The sequence below is a fragment of the Natator depressus genome, chromosome 1 (assembly GCF_965152275.1).
Source record: "Natator depressus isolate rNatDep1 chromosome 1, rNatDep2.hap1, whole genome shotgun sequence".
Lineage (NCBI taxonomy): Eukaryota > Metazoa > Chordata > Testudines > Cheloniidae > Natator > Natator depressus.
Window position 1 is genome coordinate 309,673,624 of NC_134234.1, and position 20,354 is coordinate 309,693,977.

The window sequence follows — 20,354 nt, forward strand, 5'->3', positions numbered from 1 at the left end:
CAGTTTTTAGTTGGTTTGAGAAAGCCGAGCAGCTCCTCCCTAGCCCCTGGGCCCAGCCTTGCCACCAGGCAGCAACCACACACAGGAGAGTTATTTATCTGTCACAAAGCAGGCAGCCCCCAGATGTGGGGAGGGGGGTTCATTCACGGTGACTCCAGCAGGACCTCCTCCTCTGAGAGGGCATGCTTGGGGTGGAGGGGAAAGAGAAAGCAGGAGCCACATTCAATCTCCGTTAAGAGAGGGACACCCCCCCCACACACACACCCCGGGAGCGCTTCCAAGCCCAGCCCCTCGCAGCCGCCGCAGCTCCCTTCTCTCTGCTCCTCAGGGCTCTTTGTTGGAAGGCGCCGACAGGGGGCTGGGTCACCATGTCCTCCGCCAAGAAAGGCTTTTACCGGCAGGAAATCACCAAAACCTTATGGGAGGTGCGGGAGCGCTACCGGGACCTGCAGCCGGTGGGCTCCGGAGCCTACGGCGCTGTCTGGTGAGTGAGGCAGGGGGTGGGTCTCCCCTCCCCAGGACACCCCCTGGCCGGGCGGGGCGCCCCGGTCCCCGCAGCGCGCCCCGGCTAGGAGAGGGCTGGGGGGAGGGGGGGTGCCTGCGCGCCCCGGCTAGGAGAGGGCTGGGGGGAGGGGGGGGTGCCTGCGCGCCCCGGCTAGGAGGGGGCTGGGGGGAGGGGGGGTGCCTGCGCGCCCCGGCTAGGAGGGGGATGGGGGGAGGGGGGGGTGCCTGCGCACCGCGGCTAGGAGAGGGCTGGGGGGAGGGGGGGTGCCTGCGCGCCCCGGCTAGGAGAGGGCTGGGGGGAGGGGCGGTGCCTGCGCGCCCCGGCTAGGAGAGGGCTGGGGGGAGGGGGGGTGCCTGCGCGCCCCGGCTAGGAGAGGGCTGGGGGGGGGTGCCTGCGCGCCCCGGCTAGGAGGGGGCTGGGGGGAGGGGGGGGTGCCTGCGCGCCCCGGCTAGGAGGGGGCTGGGGGGAGGGGGGGTGCCTGCGCGCCCCGGCTAGGAGGGGGCTGGGGGGAGGGGGGGGTGCCTGCGCGCCCCGGCTAGGAGGGGGCTGGGGGGAGGGGGGGGTGCCTGCGCGCCCCGGCTAGGAGGGGGCTGCCCACTGTCTGCGCGCCCCGGCCGCGGGAGCCGGGCTAGCGGCCCCCTTACATCCAGGGACTTTGCCCGCCCTGGCGCGGCAGGCAGGTCCCGGGGGAAGGCGGCTCGGTTCCCTGGCTCGCGGGGGCAGCGCGCCAGTTCCGCGGCCACTTTCGCTTTAATTCCTTCCAACTTTTTGTTTGGGCTGCCCCGGCCCGGCCCCCGCTCCTCTCGGTGGCGGTGTCATTGCAGCCAATTCTGATGGGCGGCAGTTTGTGATATCGCACCGCCCCGGCCCGCTCCTGTGCGGGGGGAAGGTGCTGGCTCTGCCCAGCCCCGGTTTGTCCCGCCCCGTTTCCTGCTCTGCCCGGGACTCCACGCCCATTTGCCCAGCTAGCCCGGGGTAGGGTGACCAGATGTCCTGATTTTATAGTGACAGTCCAGATTTTGGAGTCTTTTTCTTATATAGGTTCCTCTTACCCCCCTCCCCGTCCTGATTTTTCGCACTTGCTGTCTGGTCCCCCTAGCCCTGGGGGCTTTCTGCTGCGAAGTTGCAAGGAAAGCCCAGAGCAGACAGTTCTGCAATAACCTGCCCCTAGGGGAAATCTCTTCCTCAAGTGCCAGAGGAAGCGAGCTTATGCTCTGAAGCATGAGGGTTTCTGTCCCTTCTGTTTTTCTTGTCCTGCCTACGGTAACTTTGCATGTTCCCATCCATAGAACTGCTCAAGCGCTTTCCCAACCACCCTAAAGTCTTGCCCTCTGTGTTGTCCTGTGGCAGTGAGTTCCACAGTTACAGGGTCCTGTAAAACTGCATTTCCCTATGATCCTTTTGCATTTCTACTTCATAAAAATGTTCCACTGTTTATTAGAATATGAGAGCTGATTGACCTCTGTGCCATCCATTACTTTATAGACTTCTGCTGTGGCTCATCTGACTTGGCTAAGGGAAATGGTTTATTTTGTAGCCAATTCTTAATTTCCCCTCTTTCTACCTTTACCAAAAATCCTTTCTTAGTCCAATAAAATATAGTGGAATTAAGACATCTCTCTTTTTCCTACCTAAATGTTCCCATTTACAGTTTTCTAATACTAGCTTCTTATCATCAAAGGGTCTGGGAGCATGCTAGAGTCTCAATATCCTTGTGAGGTACTTAGAGGTTATTATCCCCACTTTACAGTAGGATAAACAAAGGCACAGAGCGGTTATTTGACTTTGCCTCTGTCACATGGCAGAGAACAGCCACACACCAGCAGTTCTCTAACCTATTGTTCAGTGCATCTTTGGTGGCAGGACTTGCAGCATCACTCCAATCATCACTCGCAAACTCTATTCTTGTTCTCTTAAAGCTCAGCTATCGATGGAAGAAATGGCACCAAAGTGGCTATCAAGAAACTGTACCGCCCATTTCAGTCCGAACTCTTTGCCAAACGAGCCTACCGGGAACTGCGCCTCCTGAAACACATGAAGCATGAAAATGTGAGTTTAGTCACTGGCATATCCCCTCGAGTCTGCAGCTTGCACAACAAAATGCGTACACGCCACCATGCACACTGCCTGATCCACTGCCCCCCTTCCTCCACTATGCCCATATCTGCCAAGGTAGATATGCCCTTGCACAATATCATCAGTAATTTAGCTGTAACAGAGATTTTTAGCCATGTATTACTAAAAGTCCTGATAAAGAGCAAAGCCATCAGTGGGTCAGCATACAAAATCTGATGATGGTGTGTGTGTGTGTGCCATCAGAGAGGAGCCATCAAAAAGTGACTACCACTTCTATTGTCTGTATGATCATACATTTGTAACACTTGTCTTTCCTTCCTTTGTGGCTGCTCCACTGTCTGTGGCTATCCTGAAGATTGTAAACTGCGAGGGATAGGATTTTTCTGTGCGTCTATGCAAAGCCTAGCACATTTGGGGCACTACCTCCTAATACAAACAAATCAATAAATATACACATATATACATTGTAACCTATACTGTGAATATGCTTGTCTCCAGCAATGGAAGGCTTGTTGGAGTGGAGGGATATATGAGTAGCTTTGAGGATCTATTTAGGGTTGATTTGGAAGATAGTAAAATGGTTTTGAGAGGAGCAGCAGTCAAAGCTGGCATTATTGGTGGATATACGGGATGGGGGAAGTGATAAGAGATGAGTGAATAGGGAGAGGTAAAATTGTGAAGAGCCATGAAGATTAAGGATATGTCTACACTAGAAACTTCAAAGTGCTGCCGTGTGAGTGCTCCCACGGCAACGCTTTGACGTGTGTGTGATCATGCACGATGGTAATCCTGGTAATCCACCTCCACGAGGAGAATAGCTCTCCCAGCGCTCGGAGCCTGTCCACACTAGCACTTTAAAACGCTCAAAGTTGCTGCACTCAGAGGGGTGACTTTTCACACCTCTGAGCCAGCAAGTTAGAGCACTATAAAATGTAAGTGTAGACAAGCCTTTAGAGTAACATTTTCAAAAATGCCTAAGAAATTTAAGAGCCTTAGTCCTACTGATTTTCAATGAGATTTAGGCTCCTAAATGCCTATGGCAGTGGTTCCCAAACTTGTTCTGCCGCCTTTGCAGGGAAAGCCCCTGCCGGACCGGGCTGGTTTGTTTACAGTCCACAGGTTCGGCTGATCATGGCTCCCAGCGGCTGCAGTTCGCTGCTCCAGGCCAGTGGGAGCTGCTGGAAGTGGCGTGGGCCAAGGGACATACTTGCTGCTGCTTCCAGCAGCTCCCATTGGCCTGGAGCAGCGAACCACGGCCACTGGGAGCCGTGATCGGCTGAACCTGTGGACGCGGCAGGTAAACAAACTGGCCTAGCCTGCCAAGGGCTTTCCCTGCACAAGCAGAGGAACAAGTATGGGAACCACTGGCCTACGGTCAGGTCTACTCTCAAAAGTTAAGTTGACCTAGTTGCGTCGCTCAGGAGTGTGAAAAATCTACACCACTGATTGATGTAGTTAAGATAACCTACCCCCCAGTATAGACAGCATTACGTCGACCTAGTTACTGCCTTTTGGGGAGGTGGATTATCTGCACTAATGGGAGAACCCTTCCCTTTGCTATAGTGTGTGTCTACACTGAAGCACCACAGTGGCGCAGCTTCAATGCGCACTGGCACCACTGTAGTGTTTCAAGTGTAAACAAGCCCTAAGTCACTTTTGAAAATGTCATTTAGGTGCTTCTTGAAAATTTTACCTAAAAGGAAAAGCTTGAATTGGAGATGTTGAAAGAGTGATTAGAGAGGTAATAGGAGAACCACGAAAGGACAGTGGCAAAGGTTTCAAGGAGAGTATGATCAACTGTACCTAAGTGGCAGAAAGGTAAGGACAACGGTGGAGGCCAGGGCCTTAAATGTAGCCAGGAAGAAATTGTAGAGACTTGGGTGAGCGGAAGGTTGATAGAGTGAAGGGGTTGAAGCCAGACTGGAAGGGGCCCAAGATGGAGGATCAACATAATGGCTACAAATGGCATGTTCCATGGGTTTAGAGGGGAAGGAAGGGAGGAGATGGAGTCATGTTGGAAAGAGAGGGAGGGTGGGGTAACTGGCAAAACATTTGAGGATGTGGGACATCAGACCATGCTTTTAATTTGGGAGGAGCAGATTGCTTGAAAAGAGCAAGAGCTTGTGCAGGAGGGAGAGTGGGGGCAAGGGAGGTTAATGGCTTGGAATAGCCAATCCTTGTCATTTAAAATGATGGCATTGACACTTAGGACACAGCACCAACACTGTCTGAGTTCAGTTTTAAAACTAATCTGTGAAATACCTTGGTTCCCTGTCTAGATGAATCGGACTACTTTAGACTTACAAACCCACTAGTGTCTGTCCCTCAGGCATTTTAGCCTTAAGCCTCCTTTTATAATTTATGGTCAATTCATTTCACTCACTGCACCCCTAAAGTAATTGTGTTCTGCTATTAGCAGCTAGCATTTTATATGTTCAAAGTGCTGTTCAGTTAATGTTTGTACATCACGTAGGCCTTTTCAGTACATTTGGAACATTCACAAAGCACTCTGACTGAACACTTAGGAGATGATGGACTCATGCAATTACCAAGTGTCCATCATAGCTGGGTGATTTTTTCCCCCAGTTTCTCAGTGTAATCTGTCCTTCACTTGGCTAGTGTTTTTCAGCTGCTGTCTTTGTGCTGTATATGCCCTTTGGGATAGTAATCTTGAACTCTTCCATGTGCTCACTTGATAATTAAAGACTCTAGAAGAGAGCAGACTCTGGGGATGTGATCTCAGTCCATAAAAGGCTTAAGAATAACTATATACGAAGAAAAGGAGTAATTTAAGGTCTCAGAAGGGAAATCAAGCAGCAATGACTTGGAGCTATGGGAGGAAAAGTTTAGGCTAGATATTAAAGAAGAATTCATCACAAGTCCTCCCAGAACAGAGCCTGAGTAAGTGGTATCTGTGCTGGGAATTAGTGGGGATTGAGGGGGATGGAAATCAACCACTCTGCCCAGCCAGGGGTAGCTGGACCTGCAACACAGCCCCCTGAGGTTTCCCAGCCACTGAATATAGACGTGTGTGGATCCAGAGGCCCCCTACTCCAAGCCACCTCAGTGGTTCCTCTGCAGAAACATGCACTGGACCCACCACCACTGTGCCCCAACAACTCCCTCTTCTTTGGACAACCCTGCCACAGAGCTTAAGTGACAATGAGTATCCTGAGGGGCCTTCCTGAATTTGAATCAGCTTCTCCTGGTAACAGCAGTTAGTCAGTGGAATAGGCTATGAAGTAAGGGGGCTCAAAGTACCATAGCTGCAGTTATTTAAGAACAAGTTCCAAAAGACATTAATGGGAAAGATATAGTGGGTAGTCCTTTCCTGGTTCTAATATAAATACAATAGTTATAAAACATGAATAGAGTTGCAGTGCTGGTTTCCAAAATAAGATGATGTTGGAACAGGACAGAGGTGAATATTACTAATATTTGTCTTATCTATCTTAGATTTTAATAGCACCTAGCCAATGACATCTAGAGTAGGCAGTATATAATAGGCAATCTATCAGCACTGCATGTCAACATTAACAGTAAAAAGAAAAGGAGTACTTGTGGCACCTTAGAGACTAATAAATTTATTTGAGCATAAGCTTTCGTGAGCTACAGCTCACTTCATCGGATGCATTCAGTGGAAAATACAGTGGGGAGATTTATATACACAGAAAACATGGAACAATGGGTGTTACCATACACACTGTAATGAGAGTGATCGCTTAAGGTGAGCTATTACCAGCAGGAGAGCGGGGGGGAGCAGGGGGGAGAACCTTTTGTAGTGATAATCAAGGTGGGGCATTTCCAGCAGTTGACAAGAACTGAGGAACAGTGGAGGGTGGGTCGGGGGAATAAACAAGGGGAAATAGTTTTACTTTGTGTAATGACCCATCCACTCCCAGTCTCTATTCAAGCCTAAGTTAATTGTATCCAGTTTGCAAATTACTTCCAATTCAGCAGTCTCTCGTTGGAGTCTGTTTTTGAAGTTTTTTTGTTGAAGAATTGTAACTTTTAGGTCTGTAATCGAGTGACCAAAGAGATTGAAGTGTTCTCCGACTGGTTTTTGAATGTGTTAATTCTTGACGTCTGATTTGTGTCCATTTATTCTTTTACGTAGAGACTGTCCAGTTTGACCAATGTACATGGCAGAGGGGCATTGCTGGCACATGATGGCATATATCACATTGGTAGATGTGCAGGTGAACGAGCCTCTGATAGTGGGGAGGGCTGATGTGATTAGGCCCTATGATGGTGTCCCCTGAATAGATATGTGGACACAGTTGGCAACTGGCTTTGTTGCAAGGATAGGTTCCTAGGTTAGTGGTTCTGTTGTGTGGTGTGTGGTTGCTGGTGAGTATTTGCTTCATTTTGGGGGGCTGTCTGTGAGCAAAGACTGGCCTGTCTCCCAAGATCTGTGAGAGTGATGGGTCGTCCTTCAGGATAGGTTGTAGATCCTTGATGATGCGTTGGAGAGGTTTTAGTTGGGGGCTGAAGGTGATGGCTAGTGGCGTTCTGTTATTTTCTTTGTTGGGCCTGTCCTGTAGTAGGTGACTTCTGGGTACTCTTCTGGCTCTGTCAATCTGTTTCTTCACTTCAGCAGGTGGGTATTGTAGTTGTAAGAATGCTTGATAGAGCTCTTGTAGGTGTTTGTCTCTGTCTGAGGGGTTGGAGCAAATGCGGTTGTATTGTAGAGCTTGGCTGTAGACAATGGATTGTGTGGTGTGGTCTGGATGAAAGCTGGAGGCATATAGGTAGGAATAGCGGTCAGTAGGTTTCCGGTATAGGGTCGTGTTTTTGTGACCATCGCTTATTAGCACCGTAGTGTCCAGGAAGTGGATCTCTTGTGTGGACTGGTCCAGGCTGAGGTTGATGTTGGGATGGAAATTGTTGAAATCATGGTGGAATTCCTCAAGGGCTTCTTTTCCATGGGTCCAGATGATGAAGATGTCATCAGTGTAGCGCAAGTAGAGTAGGGGCATTAGGGGACGAGAGCTGAGGAAGCGTTGTTCTAAGTCAGCCATAAAAATGTTGGCATACTGTGGGATCATGTGGGTACCCATAGCAGTGCCGCTGATTTGAAGGTATACATTGTCCCCAAATGTGAAATAGTTATGGGTGAGGACAAAGTCACAAAGTTCAGCCACCAGGTTTGCCGTGACATTATCGGGGATACTGTTCCTGACAGCTTGTAGTCCATCTTTGTGTGGAATGTTGGTGTAGAGGGCTTCTACATCCATAGTGGCCAGGATGGTGTTTTCAGGAAGATCACTGATGGATTGTGGTTTCCTCAGGAAGTGAGTGGTGTCTCGAAGATAGCTGGGAGTGCTGGTAGCATAAGGCCTGAGGAGGGAGTCTACATAGCCAGACAATCCTGCTGTCAGAGTGCCAATGCCTGAGATGATGGGGCGCCCAGGATTTCCAGGTTTATGGATCTTGGGTAGCAGATAGAATACCCCTGGTCGGGGTTCCAGGGGTGTGTCTGTGCAGATTTGTTCTTGTGCTTTTTCAGGGAGTTTCTTGAGCAAATGGTGTAGTTTCTTTTGGTAACCCTCAGTGGGATCAGAGGGTAATGGCTTGTAGAAAGTGGTGTTGGAGAGCTGCCTAGCAGCCTCTTGTTCATATTCCGACCTATTCATGATGACGACAGCACCTCCTTCGTCAGCCATTTTGATTATGATGTCAGAGTTGTTTCTGAGGCTGTGGATGGCATTGTGTTCTGCACGGCTGAGGTTATGGGGCAAGTGATGCTGCTTTTCCACAATTGTGGCATGTAGTAGTTTAGATAGTTTAGTGTCCTTTTTCTTTTGTAGAGAAGCAAAGTGTGTGTTGTAAATGGCTTGTCTAGTTTTTGTAAAGTCCAGCCACGAGGAAGTTTGTGTGGAAGGTTGGTTTTTTATGAGAGTATCCAGTTTTGAGAGCTCATTCTTAATCTTTCCCTGTTTGCTGTAGAGGATGTTGATCAGGTGGTTCCGCAGTTTCTTTGAGAGCGTGTGGCACAAGCTGTCAGCATAGTCTGTGTGGTATGTAGATTGTAATGGATTTTTTACCTTCAGTCCTTTTGGTACGATGTCCATCTGTTTGCATTTGGAAAGGAAGATGATGTCTGTCTGTATCTGTATGAGTCTTTTCATGAAGTTGATAGATTTCCACTCCATATGGCTAAATTACATTAACAGTGCTGCTGCTGCATTTTATGCTTGGAACACTGCTGCAATATTGGATTAATCTGCTAGTACGCAGTCTTCAATTTGCTTTTTTCCCCCCCCCTCAAGATGTAAATGATTTATAGATTCTGGAATGCCATCATAGTTAAAATTATATCCAATTTTCTATTTTGTATAATGTTTTTCTTAGAAAGTGTCTTTTGCAGTAGTTAAGCATTTAATATGGAATTCTTATGAAAAGTATTTGTCTATTATTGACAAAATGCTATAGAACGTGATGGAATATGTCAAGTAGCTAATAAAGTGAAAGATCTTACATTATGTTGAATATATCTGGCTGTATTCAGCTGTAATCATTTCACTTGATGGCATATTCAGAACAATAGAAAAATATGTCTTGGTATGATGTATTTTATCAAAAACCCTTGCAATAATTCTTTGAACTTTCATCATGGTATGCTTAACTCCATCCACTACTGTGCCACAACAGTGCATCAGCACATTTGGAAGCAACTACTATCAATATTCTACAATGCCTTACTCACATGAGTAATCCTTATTGGAGCATTCCTATTGACTTCAGTGGGACTGCTCACATGAGTAAGGGTTGTAGGATCAGTCATCTAGGAAACAATCCTGCAAATATGTGAGTTGTCCATCTGAATTTAGCTGGAATGTCATCACAGTTGGAGCTACTCATGTCAGTAGATATTTAAGCATTTGCAAGACACAGCCCCAGATCATAAATCTCTGGATGCTGGGATACGTACTCTAGATATATGTACTCTAGATCTTTGTGCATTTGGTGGCTTTGAAACAACAGTACACTATTAAATGTGTACTATAGAACAAAAGTTCTCAAACTGTGGTCTGTGAGCTCCATTCAGGTGGCCTGCAGATAGTTCCCTCTAGGGTGCGCGCCTGGGCGGCTGCACACAAGAGAATGAAGGGCCACCCAGCTAATTAGGGGAGCCGCGCAGGCATGGCTCCACAAATTAGGTGTCTGGACCCTGGAGAAGTTGCACATGTAAGGTGAAGTGGTAGCCTTCGGGGAAGATGGGGTAGGTAGGAGGGGGCAGTGGGGTGAGAAGAGGGGGTGGCGGGGAATTTGGGATATGCAGAGCTGCAGCGGCCAGTTAAAGAGGCAACTTTCCCCAGCTCCAGGGCAGCGGCTGCCAGGGAGAGACGGCCCTCCTTCCCAGCCCCAGCGGGGGAGAGAGGGCACATTCATCCCATTAGAAAGGTAAGACTACTGATATTAAAATATGAGCTGTGTGCTTTTATTTGTAGAACAAAACAAGTAATTATTACTAAGGGGTTTTTTTATATAGCGCTTTTATCCAAAGCGCTTTACAGTAGTTAGCTAACGGTACAAACAACATTTGAAAAGATCATTAAGTGGTCTGCTGATACCCTCAGCAATTTTCAAGTGGTCCGCAAAAAAAAAAAAGTTTGAGAACCACTGCTATAGAAGATTTTAAGAAGTCAACAAAGTCTTGGTAATGTGAGACTTCATGTCAGCCCTTTGCTGTTGAATCCATGTGGAGAAGTGATGTGAGACCACAGAGGTTTTTTGTGTGAGGGTTGTTGTGTTTGTGGAGCAGAGAAGTGAGAACATGGGAGATTCTGTTCCATTTGTATCCGAATTTCAAAATGAACCACTTAAGCTAGTAATGTCCATCTTTTTTTAATCTTTTGAGTTTACCTTTAATTTGAAAAGTTCTGGGTATAAGCTGATGGAGGATATTGTGGAGGTCAAGGCATCAGCCCATACAGAAAAACAGGCTGTTTACCAATGGGAGGATTTTTAGCAGTTTTTTTTTTCTTTTGAACTTGACTTTAAATCTATAATTGTGACCTTTAGAACTCTCTACGTTACAGGTTTCAATTTGAACGGAAAAGAAAAAGTTGTTTGTAATACCCAGAAGGATACAAATATTTTAATGTACCATCTTCGGACCTGATCCTGCAAACACATGTGTTTGCTTACCTCTCCTCCCATGAATCATCCCATTGAGATCAATGGCGCATAAAGTTAAATACTTGCAAATACTTGCAGGATATGGGCCTTTGTTACTTCCATTTGACAAATGATTTTGGTTTTTGTTGTGCACATTGAATGGAGCTGGCATTAACATGCCTGTTTTAATTCAACAACAATTTGTATAGCGACCTATATTAAATCCATCTTGGTGCCCTCCTGGGGATATTTAATGACTGTTGCAAAGCCACCAGTGGGAGTACAGAATATTGGGGGGTGGATTTTATGATGCTCAAAAACAGTGTCTGTTGTTAAAATAATTTATTTTAATTTCTCAGCAATGGAGTGAAATGTTTTAAAATATCCTACTGATTAAATCTAGAGGACATCCCTGACCCAACCCTTCCAAATATAAATTCAGAACATATTTTGGGGTCTAAACCCCTTGATAAGTGACCTATAATATTTAAAAGTTTTGAATTGGTTCATGTGCTACAGATGTTTTCTCTTCCTTATAACACTGCATTTAGAGATTCATATTCAATATTTATTTAGAAGAAACTCTATACTGTTTTCCTATTGATTGCTTTTTCGACATGGGAATACACTAGAGAATGATCAGTAAATCAAACAATGTATGTTTTATAATATAAGAAATATTTTAGTTTTTCCTGACTTTTGGAGAGAATTCAGGTGTGTATTAGATACAAAATCAGCTCACAATCTCCATATATTTTTCTTAGTAAGCTACAGCCCTCCAGTTTTTAGATAGATAATATTAAATAAACTGAACTCTGTGTTTTTCAAAATTCTCATATTGTAGGGCTATTTGTTTAGACTTATACAGTGCGCCTATCAGGAAACTCTAAATCCATGAACAATTTAAAATGCATTTTACAAAATAATTCATCCTGAGGCAGTGTCAAAAGCTAAAATAGCCCCGATCCCACCTAAACTGATGTTCCCCTGTCCAACCATTCATCTACCTACAAAATGCCTGAGTAATAGATAGGCTTTCCAACATGTCCTGAATGCAAATAATTTCAGGTTATGTCAGACCAAGGGAGGAATTTGTTCCAGAGTAAAGTGCCCTTTGCTGAGAAACTCCCTGTCCCCAGCTGAACAAATCTTGGGACTGTCAGCCCAAACATCTTGGCTGATCTCAACTGCCAGTTAAAACATGGGAAGAGTGGCAGTTTCTAAGATACATAAAACCCAAAGCAGGAAGGAAGTTATAGATCAAAACATGCATCTTGGATTGCAACAGGAAGTGTAATGAAAGTGTGCAGTTTTTGGAGCATAGACTCCCTGCAAGGAATACTGCTATGTAATTGGACAGCCACTTTCAGCACCAGCTAAAATTTCACCTACATCAGGTTTAGACTCCAGTAAAGTGCAATGCAGTAATGTAGGCTGGAGGTGACAAAAGAATGGGAGAGTGAGAGATCACATTCAAAAGACACATTCATAACTTTTTTGCCAAGAACAGACGGAAAAAAGCATTCTTGGCACCTCTGCTGTCTGTGTATTCAGAACAGCCAAGGATCTAACAGAATCCCCAAGTCATAAACTTCCGTAACAAAAGGCTGGAAAATCTTCAGTGCAGTGACATATCACTTCTGTCAAAAACCAACAAAGGAAGTGACATCCTACCAATTTACCTTTCTGGACCAAACTTCAGCTAACTAGCTGTCATCCAAGCCCCAAGTTTGGCTAGAGACGAGGAAAGGAAATCAATTGCACAAACTTGATCCAATCAAACAGAGATGTAGAGTTGAGGGTCATCAGCATACTGATGTCACTGCAACCCACACCTTCCTTCTATCTGCCCTACTGGCCCTATATACACACTGAACAGGATGAGTGACAGAATAGAACCCTGCAGTACATCACAGAAAAGAGCCCTCAGGGTAGATGAGAAAGCAAATATTACCTTCTGAGACCTCTCAGAGAAAAGAATGGAGCTACTCAAGCCTGACTTGAGAGTCTGTAGGCATATTGACATCACCCCTTGGTCATGTTGCTGGAGTGTTACTTTGTCACCACACAAGTCAGCATGCAGTATTCACATGAGTCCTGATGTGCTTTTATTTTACAAAGACCATCATCTCCTTCAGCTCTCAGGACAGTAGTGAATCTATGACTGGGTAGGGAAGTTTTCTCCTGATTGTTCTGCTACTTTTTCTTCTTGGTTATTGTCGCAGGGTGCTGCTAGAGAGGCCTTAATCAGCTCCTGCCACTGCAGCCCCAATCAGGGGGATTGGATTGGGGCTGGGTAGATAGCCTGATGCTTGCCTGGTAACTGGTCACACCTGCCAGCCTCCTTAGCAGGAGCTATAAGGCTCGGAGGAAGTGAGAGCAAGAGGGGAAGGTCAGGCTCAGAGGGAGGTGGGGAGTCTCCTAGTCTGTTGCTGGCAAGGCCTGTGGTAGGCCAAGCTGTTGTAAAAAGCCTGTATATAGTTGGAAACTGGTGGTGGGGACTTGATCATAAATAAAGAGTACCAGCCTGAATTGTCAGTACTTGTAATACAATATTTATTAGTCTAAGGGTATGTCTACACAGCCAAAGTTAAAGCGCTGCCACTTTAATAAAGAATAAATAGTGGGGAATAAAGAAAAGTGGGGTTGCCCTTATAGTTAAAATCTAGTATACAGAAAACAATCAGCATATTGCAGAAAAGTGTAATTTGACATTCAAAAAAGGGATTACATATCTGCTCAAAGAAGCTTCTGAAGTCTTTATCCAATTACATTGTTTTATCTATTCAGATACTTTAAAAAATTTAATTTACATCCTTCAGTCCTGCAGTCTGATCTGGGTGGATTCTTGTGTGTGTGAAGTCCTGTTAGAGTCACTGGGGCTCTGCAGGGGTGCAAGGGTCCACCCACACAGATCATACTGCAACATCTGGCCATTCTGATCACATAGTTGGTAAACAATGAAGTTTGATGAACAAATCTGGCTTGAAATTTATCCAGACCATCTTCAAATATATATATGTAAAATACAAAGTTTGCTAGAAACAGAAGTATGGACAATCTTGGAAATAAAAACTCCTTATCAGACAGAAATAACAGAGGATATGACAAAACCTACATCAGAAATCCTATAGTAATTCTACAGTGCTGAAATGATGGTGGTATAACTTTTTTTCATTTGATTGTTATATTTTATTTAATATGAACTAGTAAAATTATAAACAGTGTTCATTGTTCATCAACCCATAATGCAAGGCAGAGTCAATATATCAGTCACTCAAACATTTTGAATAACAGGAATCTTTTATACCAGTAAAGGGTGGTATCCATATTGGGACGCATCTCTGGCTATGAGACAGATGTCCTGCTTCATTCGTAACTCACCATTCCTAGTAGCGAGGATACGTCCAGTTATGAGTAAAGGTATGCTTCAGAAAGTGTTGATAGGATCAATAGAGCAACAGCTGTTTTGTAAAATATCTGTTCCTTTATCTCTGTTCCTATTGTCATACAATTCTAGTCTTCTAAATTCAAGTGTTCCATGTAGAGGAGCCATGTCTCATGGAATTTATTGTGCTGCTCCCTTACTCTATATGTCCTATTCACTCATTTTAAATAGTTGACACTCATTTCCAATGGTCTGAGTTTGCTTTTAAATTTGATTTCCACAAATTCAGTATTTGGTTTCTTAATAGCTGACAAAAAGGCTTTCATTCTAGCCACCACGTGGGAAAACATCCCCAGCGCACACTGACCTGAGGAAGGCTACTAGCCAGAGTTACAAATACCTTTGTGGCCACTCCCACTCAGTTGTACCCTCTGCAGCTGAAAGGAATAAAACAGTTGTGAATGGTCTTCAATTGTAACACACTGTCAGCTTTATATTGAATTATTTTTTTTAGCTGCCCAGTAGGAGAATGCAAGAAAGGAGGAGGAGGAGAGTTTGGAGAAGCAGCCAAGATTGAGCTGCTCCCCAGCCTGCTTTGTGAAGTCATAGAGCAACAGCACTCCAAGAAAGCTAAGGGTTTGTAGCTCTTAGATTGGTTCTGACATGCCAGTGAAGTTGAACATTGGAACCAAGAAGAAAAGGAGTACTTGTGGCACCTTAGAGACTAACAAATTTATTTGAGCATAAGCTTTCGTGAGCTTCATCGGAAATCCACTGAATGCATCTGATGAAGTGAGCTGTAGCTCACAAAAGCTTATGCTCAAATAAATTTGTTAGTCTCTAAGGTGCCACAAGTACTCCTTTTCATTTTGCGAATACAGACTAACACAGCTGCAACTCTGAAACCTGTCATTGGAACCAAGGTGTCAGTGTTAATAGCAAACACTTGACATACCATTAGATACTTTTATCCAGAGCAGACGTAGGCCAAGTCTACGCTATACATTTACATCAGTATAACTACATCGCTCAGGGGAAGTTCCCAATCCCTCCAGTCTTGTGTTATTCATATTGCCACTTTTGCACGCAAAAAAAAAAAAAATGCATGTGAGTTTTTGTGGCATACTGTATTTCATCAACTGTTTGAAAGTGGTATTTGATCAGAAATATGCATATATGGCTACAGATATTTTAGAAATGTTCTCAGACAGATTGTAGCTGTTTGTGAGAGATGTAATGGAGAATACTGCTAGAAACTGCACAAACTTTTAAAGTTTTCCCTACTGTGTGGTTGGTTTTTTGGAATTATAAGGAATTGGGCCCAAAGATGTCTGCACCCTCAGTGAAGTTTGCAAATATTGCTGATAAATGGAATATACACTTATATTGTAATTACATCACAGCCTAGGTATGCTCAGAAGGATTCTTACCTATAAAACAAGAGATGTTTCAAATTGGTTAGTCTCTAAGGTGCCACAAGTCCTCCTTTTCTTTTTATAAAACAAGAGAGGCATGCTGAAGCACAAATCTCTTCAGGAAAAAGGAATTTGCAGTTTCAGAGAGGAGGCCTGGCTCCCTCACCCTCCTTCACCACAGGCAGTAATGGATTATGAGAGCACTGAAGAATTCAACTGATCTGTCCCACAATTGCCATGGAAACATATCTGCAGATTTGAGGCTGTTTTTCATCAGCTGGGCCACACTTAGATGTTAGTCTCTCTTTGGTCACAGGTATCCCTTGCTTCCTTATGTGCCCTGATACAGATAGGCACTTAAGCATGTTAACAATGGGATCTAAGCACATACTTACAGTTAAACATGTGCTAAGTGCTTTCCTCAATTAGGGATGTTTTCCTGAACTGGTTTCCTCACCAGGTATGTCTACAACAGTATTTTGGAGCACGCCTCCCAGCCAGGGCTGACAGACTTGGGCTAGTGGGGCTTGGTATAGACAACACCTTCAAGTTGTGACTCAGATTCTGAAACGCAACCTCCCAACATTTCAACTTTCTACATCCTTTAAATAGGCTGTGATTTCTCTCCCTCGTGTCTTCTAAATGAATACTATAACAGTTTTTAAAAAGAATTAACAGAACATGTCTTGTGAAAATAAGTAACCTTTATTTTGCAGGTTTCAGAGTAGCAGCTGTGTTAGTCTGTATCCGCAAAAAAAAAAAGGAGTACTTGTGGCACCTTAGAGAGTAACCAATTTATTTGAGCATAAGCTTTCGTGAGCTACAGCTCACTTCATCGGATGCATGTTTCTCCCCCTCATTCTCTTGGAATCTTCCTGTGTCATGTAATGTTTTCTCTAATCTATGATCTGAACTTGAAAGCACTCTCTAGAGCACCCACTGAGACTATTCATGGTATTATGCAGCTCAGTAGTAAACTTTTGCAGAATCAGCCCCCTAAATTGTAAGGTAGGGCAGGGACCATGGGTGGAAGTCTGGGTTCATTGAAGTCAGTGGGATTTTTGCTTCGGGGAGCCAGAATTTTACCCCCATATTTTTACTCCATAAAGCACTATGCACATCTATAATGCTATACACAAATGTTCCATACATAAATGTTGATGGATACTGATAGATGAACAATAACAATTAAAGGTAGGTTCCAACGTTCTTTGTAAGAGTTACTTAAGCTAAGGAACATTTTGAAACTATGTAGCCACAAATGCTAAAATTCAGGAGAGAGAATCTACTCAATTTTTTAATCTTGATGTAATTTACCTTAATCTTAGCTTTAGCTTTAAAAATAAATAAATAAATAACATCAGTCTTTGATAAATGTATGGCTTTTCCACGATTTGCGTGTTCATTGATGTGCTGAGCTAAGAAACGGTCAAATTTAGCGATTAGCTCTCATCTGAGCCACGGAATTGCAGACCACTCTCAGCAAGAAAAACTATGGTTTCAACTATGCGTCTGAGAACATTCTTCCAATAAGCACGAGCTTCCAAAAACTGGTTTTCCATTTGGGTATCAATTCTGCCACTTTTCAGAGTAACAGCCGTGTTAGTCTGTATTCGCAAAAAGAAAAGGAGTACTTGTGGCACCTTAGAGACTAACCGATTTATTTGAGCATGAGCTTTCGTGAGCTACAGCTCACTTCATCCGATGCATACATCCGATGAAGTGAGCTGTAGCTCACGAAAGCTCATGCTCAGATAAATCGGTTAGTCTCTAAGGTGCCACAAGTACTCCTTTTCTTTTTGCGAATTCTGCCACTAACTTTCTTTCAGGCATGGTAGCTGCTAACTGATAATGTATGCTGCTCACTCATTGTATGATTGGTAATGTATGCAGTATTCTTCCAGCCTCCACAGAACATTCCCCACTTTTTGTATCAGAAAACAGGTGGCAATAAAAACAGTATGCTTTCTTCTTAGAAGGTGAATAGATGAGCCATTCTCGCTTGCCAATCTGTTTGTTAGGCTTCACATATTCAAACATTGATTTGGTCAGATAACTATTCTGATTGGTTGTACTCTCGGTTTGTCAATGAAAAGTCAGCATCTAGATTCTGGCATTTCTGTTGGCCCTTCTCAGTCCAGTGTGCCATGAGATCTTGAGAAGTCATGTCCCACCCGCCTGAATCGTTGGAGAAGGATATTTTTGTGTTACTATCACTGGGAAAGTCTTCAGAAGAGTGGGGCGAGACTGCAGCTAGAGAAGTCACAGGAGGTTGCTCCTTTTCATCAGGTGCAGGCGCAGCAGGTTCACTTGGGCTGGTATTCGCCTGGCCTCCTTCACCACCAGACTAAGTAGGAGAAAAAACAGTTAGGAGAGAAGGAACACCTTTCAGCACTACATCTTGTCTTTACCATCTTTCTTTGGCCTCCTTCAATTTCTGCTATCCTCCTTTCTTTGACATAGTTTCTATTGTCCAGTGTAGGCCTACTGTGTACAAAGTTCAATATTACATGGGCCACAACCACTTCCTTAACCCACAAAAACAAAATCACAACCACCATAAACTGAATTCACAATCTTGATGGATTAATTTGTACAAAGCAATATCTAACGAGACAAAAAAATTTCCGATGCCCTGCTACCGTCGCTCAGCTGTTACTTCAGTATGGAATGGAGGGCTTACATTAGGGCCTAAAAATAGGAGGGCCTAAGGTTATAGCCTTATTAGCCTATGGGTTAATCCGGCCCTGGCTCCACATCGTTGTCTGCGTCCACCTCTTCGTCAATGACTTCATCCTCTGGGTTAGGTCCATTTTCTGCCAGTTCCATCCCCACTGAAGTATCCAAAGGGCTCTTGGCAGTGGAGGGGGGGTCGCCACCAAGGATAGCGTCCAATTCCTGGTAAAAACAGCAGGTCTGAGGCGCAGCACCAGAGCAATGGTTTTCCTGCCTTGCCTTCCAGTACACATACCTCAGCTCCTTGATCTTTGCTCTGCACTGCAGCGTGTCCTGATCATAGCCCTTTTCACACAAGCCTCAAGAAATCTGCCCGTAGGTATAGAAATTCCAATGGCTGGAGCGCAGCTGGGACTGCACAGCCTCCTCTCCCCAAATACTGAGCAGATCCAGCAGCTCTGCAATGGTTCAAGCAGAAGAGCATTTGCTGTGTGGAGCCACCATGGTCAGCTGGGAAGACGCGATTTGAGATGTGAGCTCTCCATGTCGAGCAAACAGGAAGTGGAATTTCAAAAATTCCTGGGGCTTTAAAGGAGATGGGGCAGATGGTTGCTTACTGGCTGCAGGGCAGCGGAGTTGGAATTGCTGACCAGAGCAGTCAGGATGAGCATTGTGGGAGACCCTCAATTAAAGTGATAAAATCAAGTGCAGTGTCTACACTGGCACTTTGGCAACTAAACTTTTGCGTATAAAGCTCTATGACTCTCATTGAGGTGGTTTTATTTTGTTGCTGAAACTGAGGAGTTTTGTTGCCGAAAAGGGCCTTGCAGTGTGCACCTCCACTGTTTCATCGCTAAAACTCTGCAGTGTAAACAAGGCCTAACTTTTACTCCAAGTCCATGGAGCATACTTTCAATATAAATCCTTAAATATTACCCATACATACAATGATTATGAGTCTTGACCAGTTATGAGCTTTCTGTACATACCTTACGTGTTACTCTTCAAGGATATACACCCTGTAAGATGTGTTTGATGTTGTGAGTTTGTCAGGTCTGGGGTGAGAGTTGTTTGCAAAGAACAGGGAACCCTTTGCCAAGGGGTCTCTGTGTCACAGTGGTATGTAAAGAAATCCATCTTTTTGTTTGCCAGGAATCAATTCGTTTAACAATTTAGTGTTGACTGTCTTGTCTTCTCTATCCCTAGACTTTCTTTCAGAATCTGTTCTTCTGGAAATATCCTTAAAAATGATGTTGCAGGCTGCTACTAACGATTCCTGAGAGCAATTTAATTTTATTGCTATTATCTTTGTTACCTTGCACTCCAGATTTTCAAGATCAGTGATACTACTTTATCCTCAGAGTAGCTCCTCCTACTCTATCAGGGAAGGAGAAAGCGGGGGCTACACAAGACACTAATATTGAACAAAAAAATCTGAGTTTGATTTTTTCTCCCATACCATTCACTCCACTTTGGATCTGTCTTTAAAGGGATGGTGGAGGGACTTTCACTGAGTTTACAAGGAACCAATGAACACAGGATAAAACAAACAATCACTCAGATGGCCATGGGTTGATGGCGTACTTACCTCATTGTGCTACTGCATGCCAGAAATCTCATCTTAAAAACTGATTGGTAAAAGTGAGACCCTGGTGGAGAGCATCACTGCTAATGTCTACCATAGACATAGACCTTTTCCAGTGGTATCTTATAGTAGCATTCCTTGTCCACAGAACTTGCATCTCTAATAACAGCACGTGCTCTGGTGAAGCAATCAAAATATAATTGAAGAATGTTTTTCATAGATTCCAAGGCCAGAAAGGACCATTGTGATCATCTAGTCTGACCTGTATAACACAGGCTATAGAACGTCTCCAAAATAATTCCTTTTGAACTAGAGCATATATTTTTAAAAAAATCTTGATTTTAAAAAGCGTCAGTGATGGAGACTCCACCATAAACCTTGGCAAATTGTTCCAGTGGTTAATTATCCTCACTATAAAACATTTGCTCCTTATTTCCAGTCTAAATTTGTGTAGCTTCCACTTCCAGCCATTGGATTTTGTTATACCTTTGTCTGCTAGATTGAAGAGTCCACTAGGAAATATTTGTTCCCCTTGTAGGTACTGAAAGAGTGTGATCAAGTCATCCTTTAACCATCTCTTTATTA

General features: G+C 44.4%; 1 protein-coding gene across 2 annotated transcripts in view; it reads left to right on the forward strand.

Annotated features, from left to right (window-relative positions):
• The first annotated feature begins 172 nt into the window (after positions 1-172).
• Positions 173-20,354, forward strand: part of MAPK12 (mitogen-activated protein kinase 12) — a 71,048-nt gene continuing 50,866 nt past the window's right edge. Inside the window, exons 1-2 of one of the 2 annotated variants that reach the window (XM_074942367.1) lie at positions 174-484; positions 2,425-2,554. In XM_074942367.1, the coding sequence (XP_074798468.1) occupies positions 369-484; positions 2,425-2,554 (246 nt within the window). In that variant the 5' untranslated portion in view covers positions 174-368. Of the gene's footprint in view, positions 485-2,424; positions 2,555-20,354 lie in introns of both variants that reach the window. The other variant, XM_074942368.1, reaches the window with a different exon arrangement.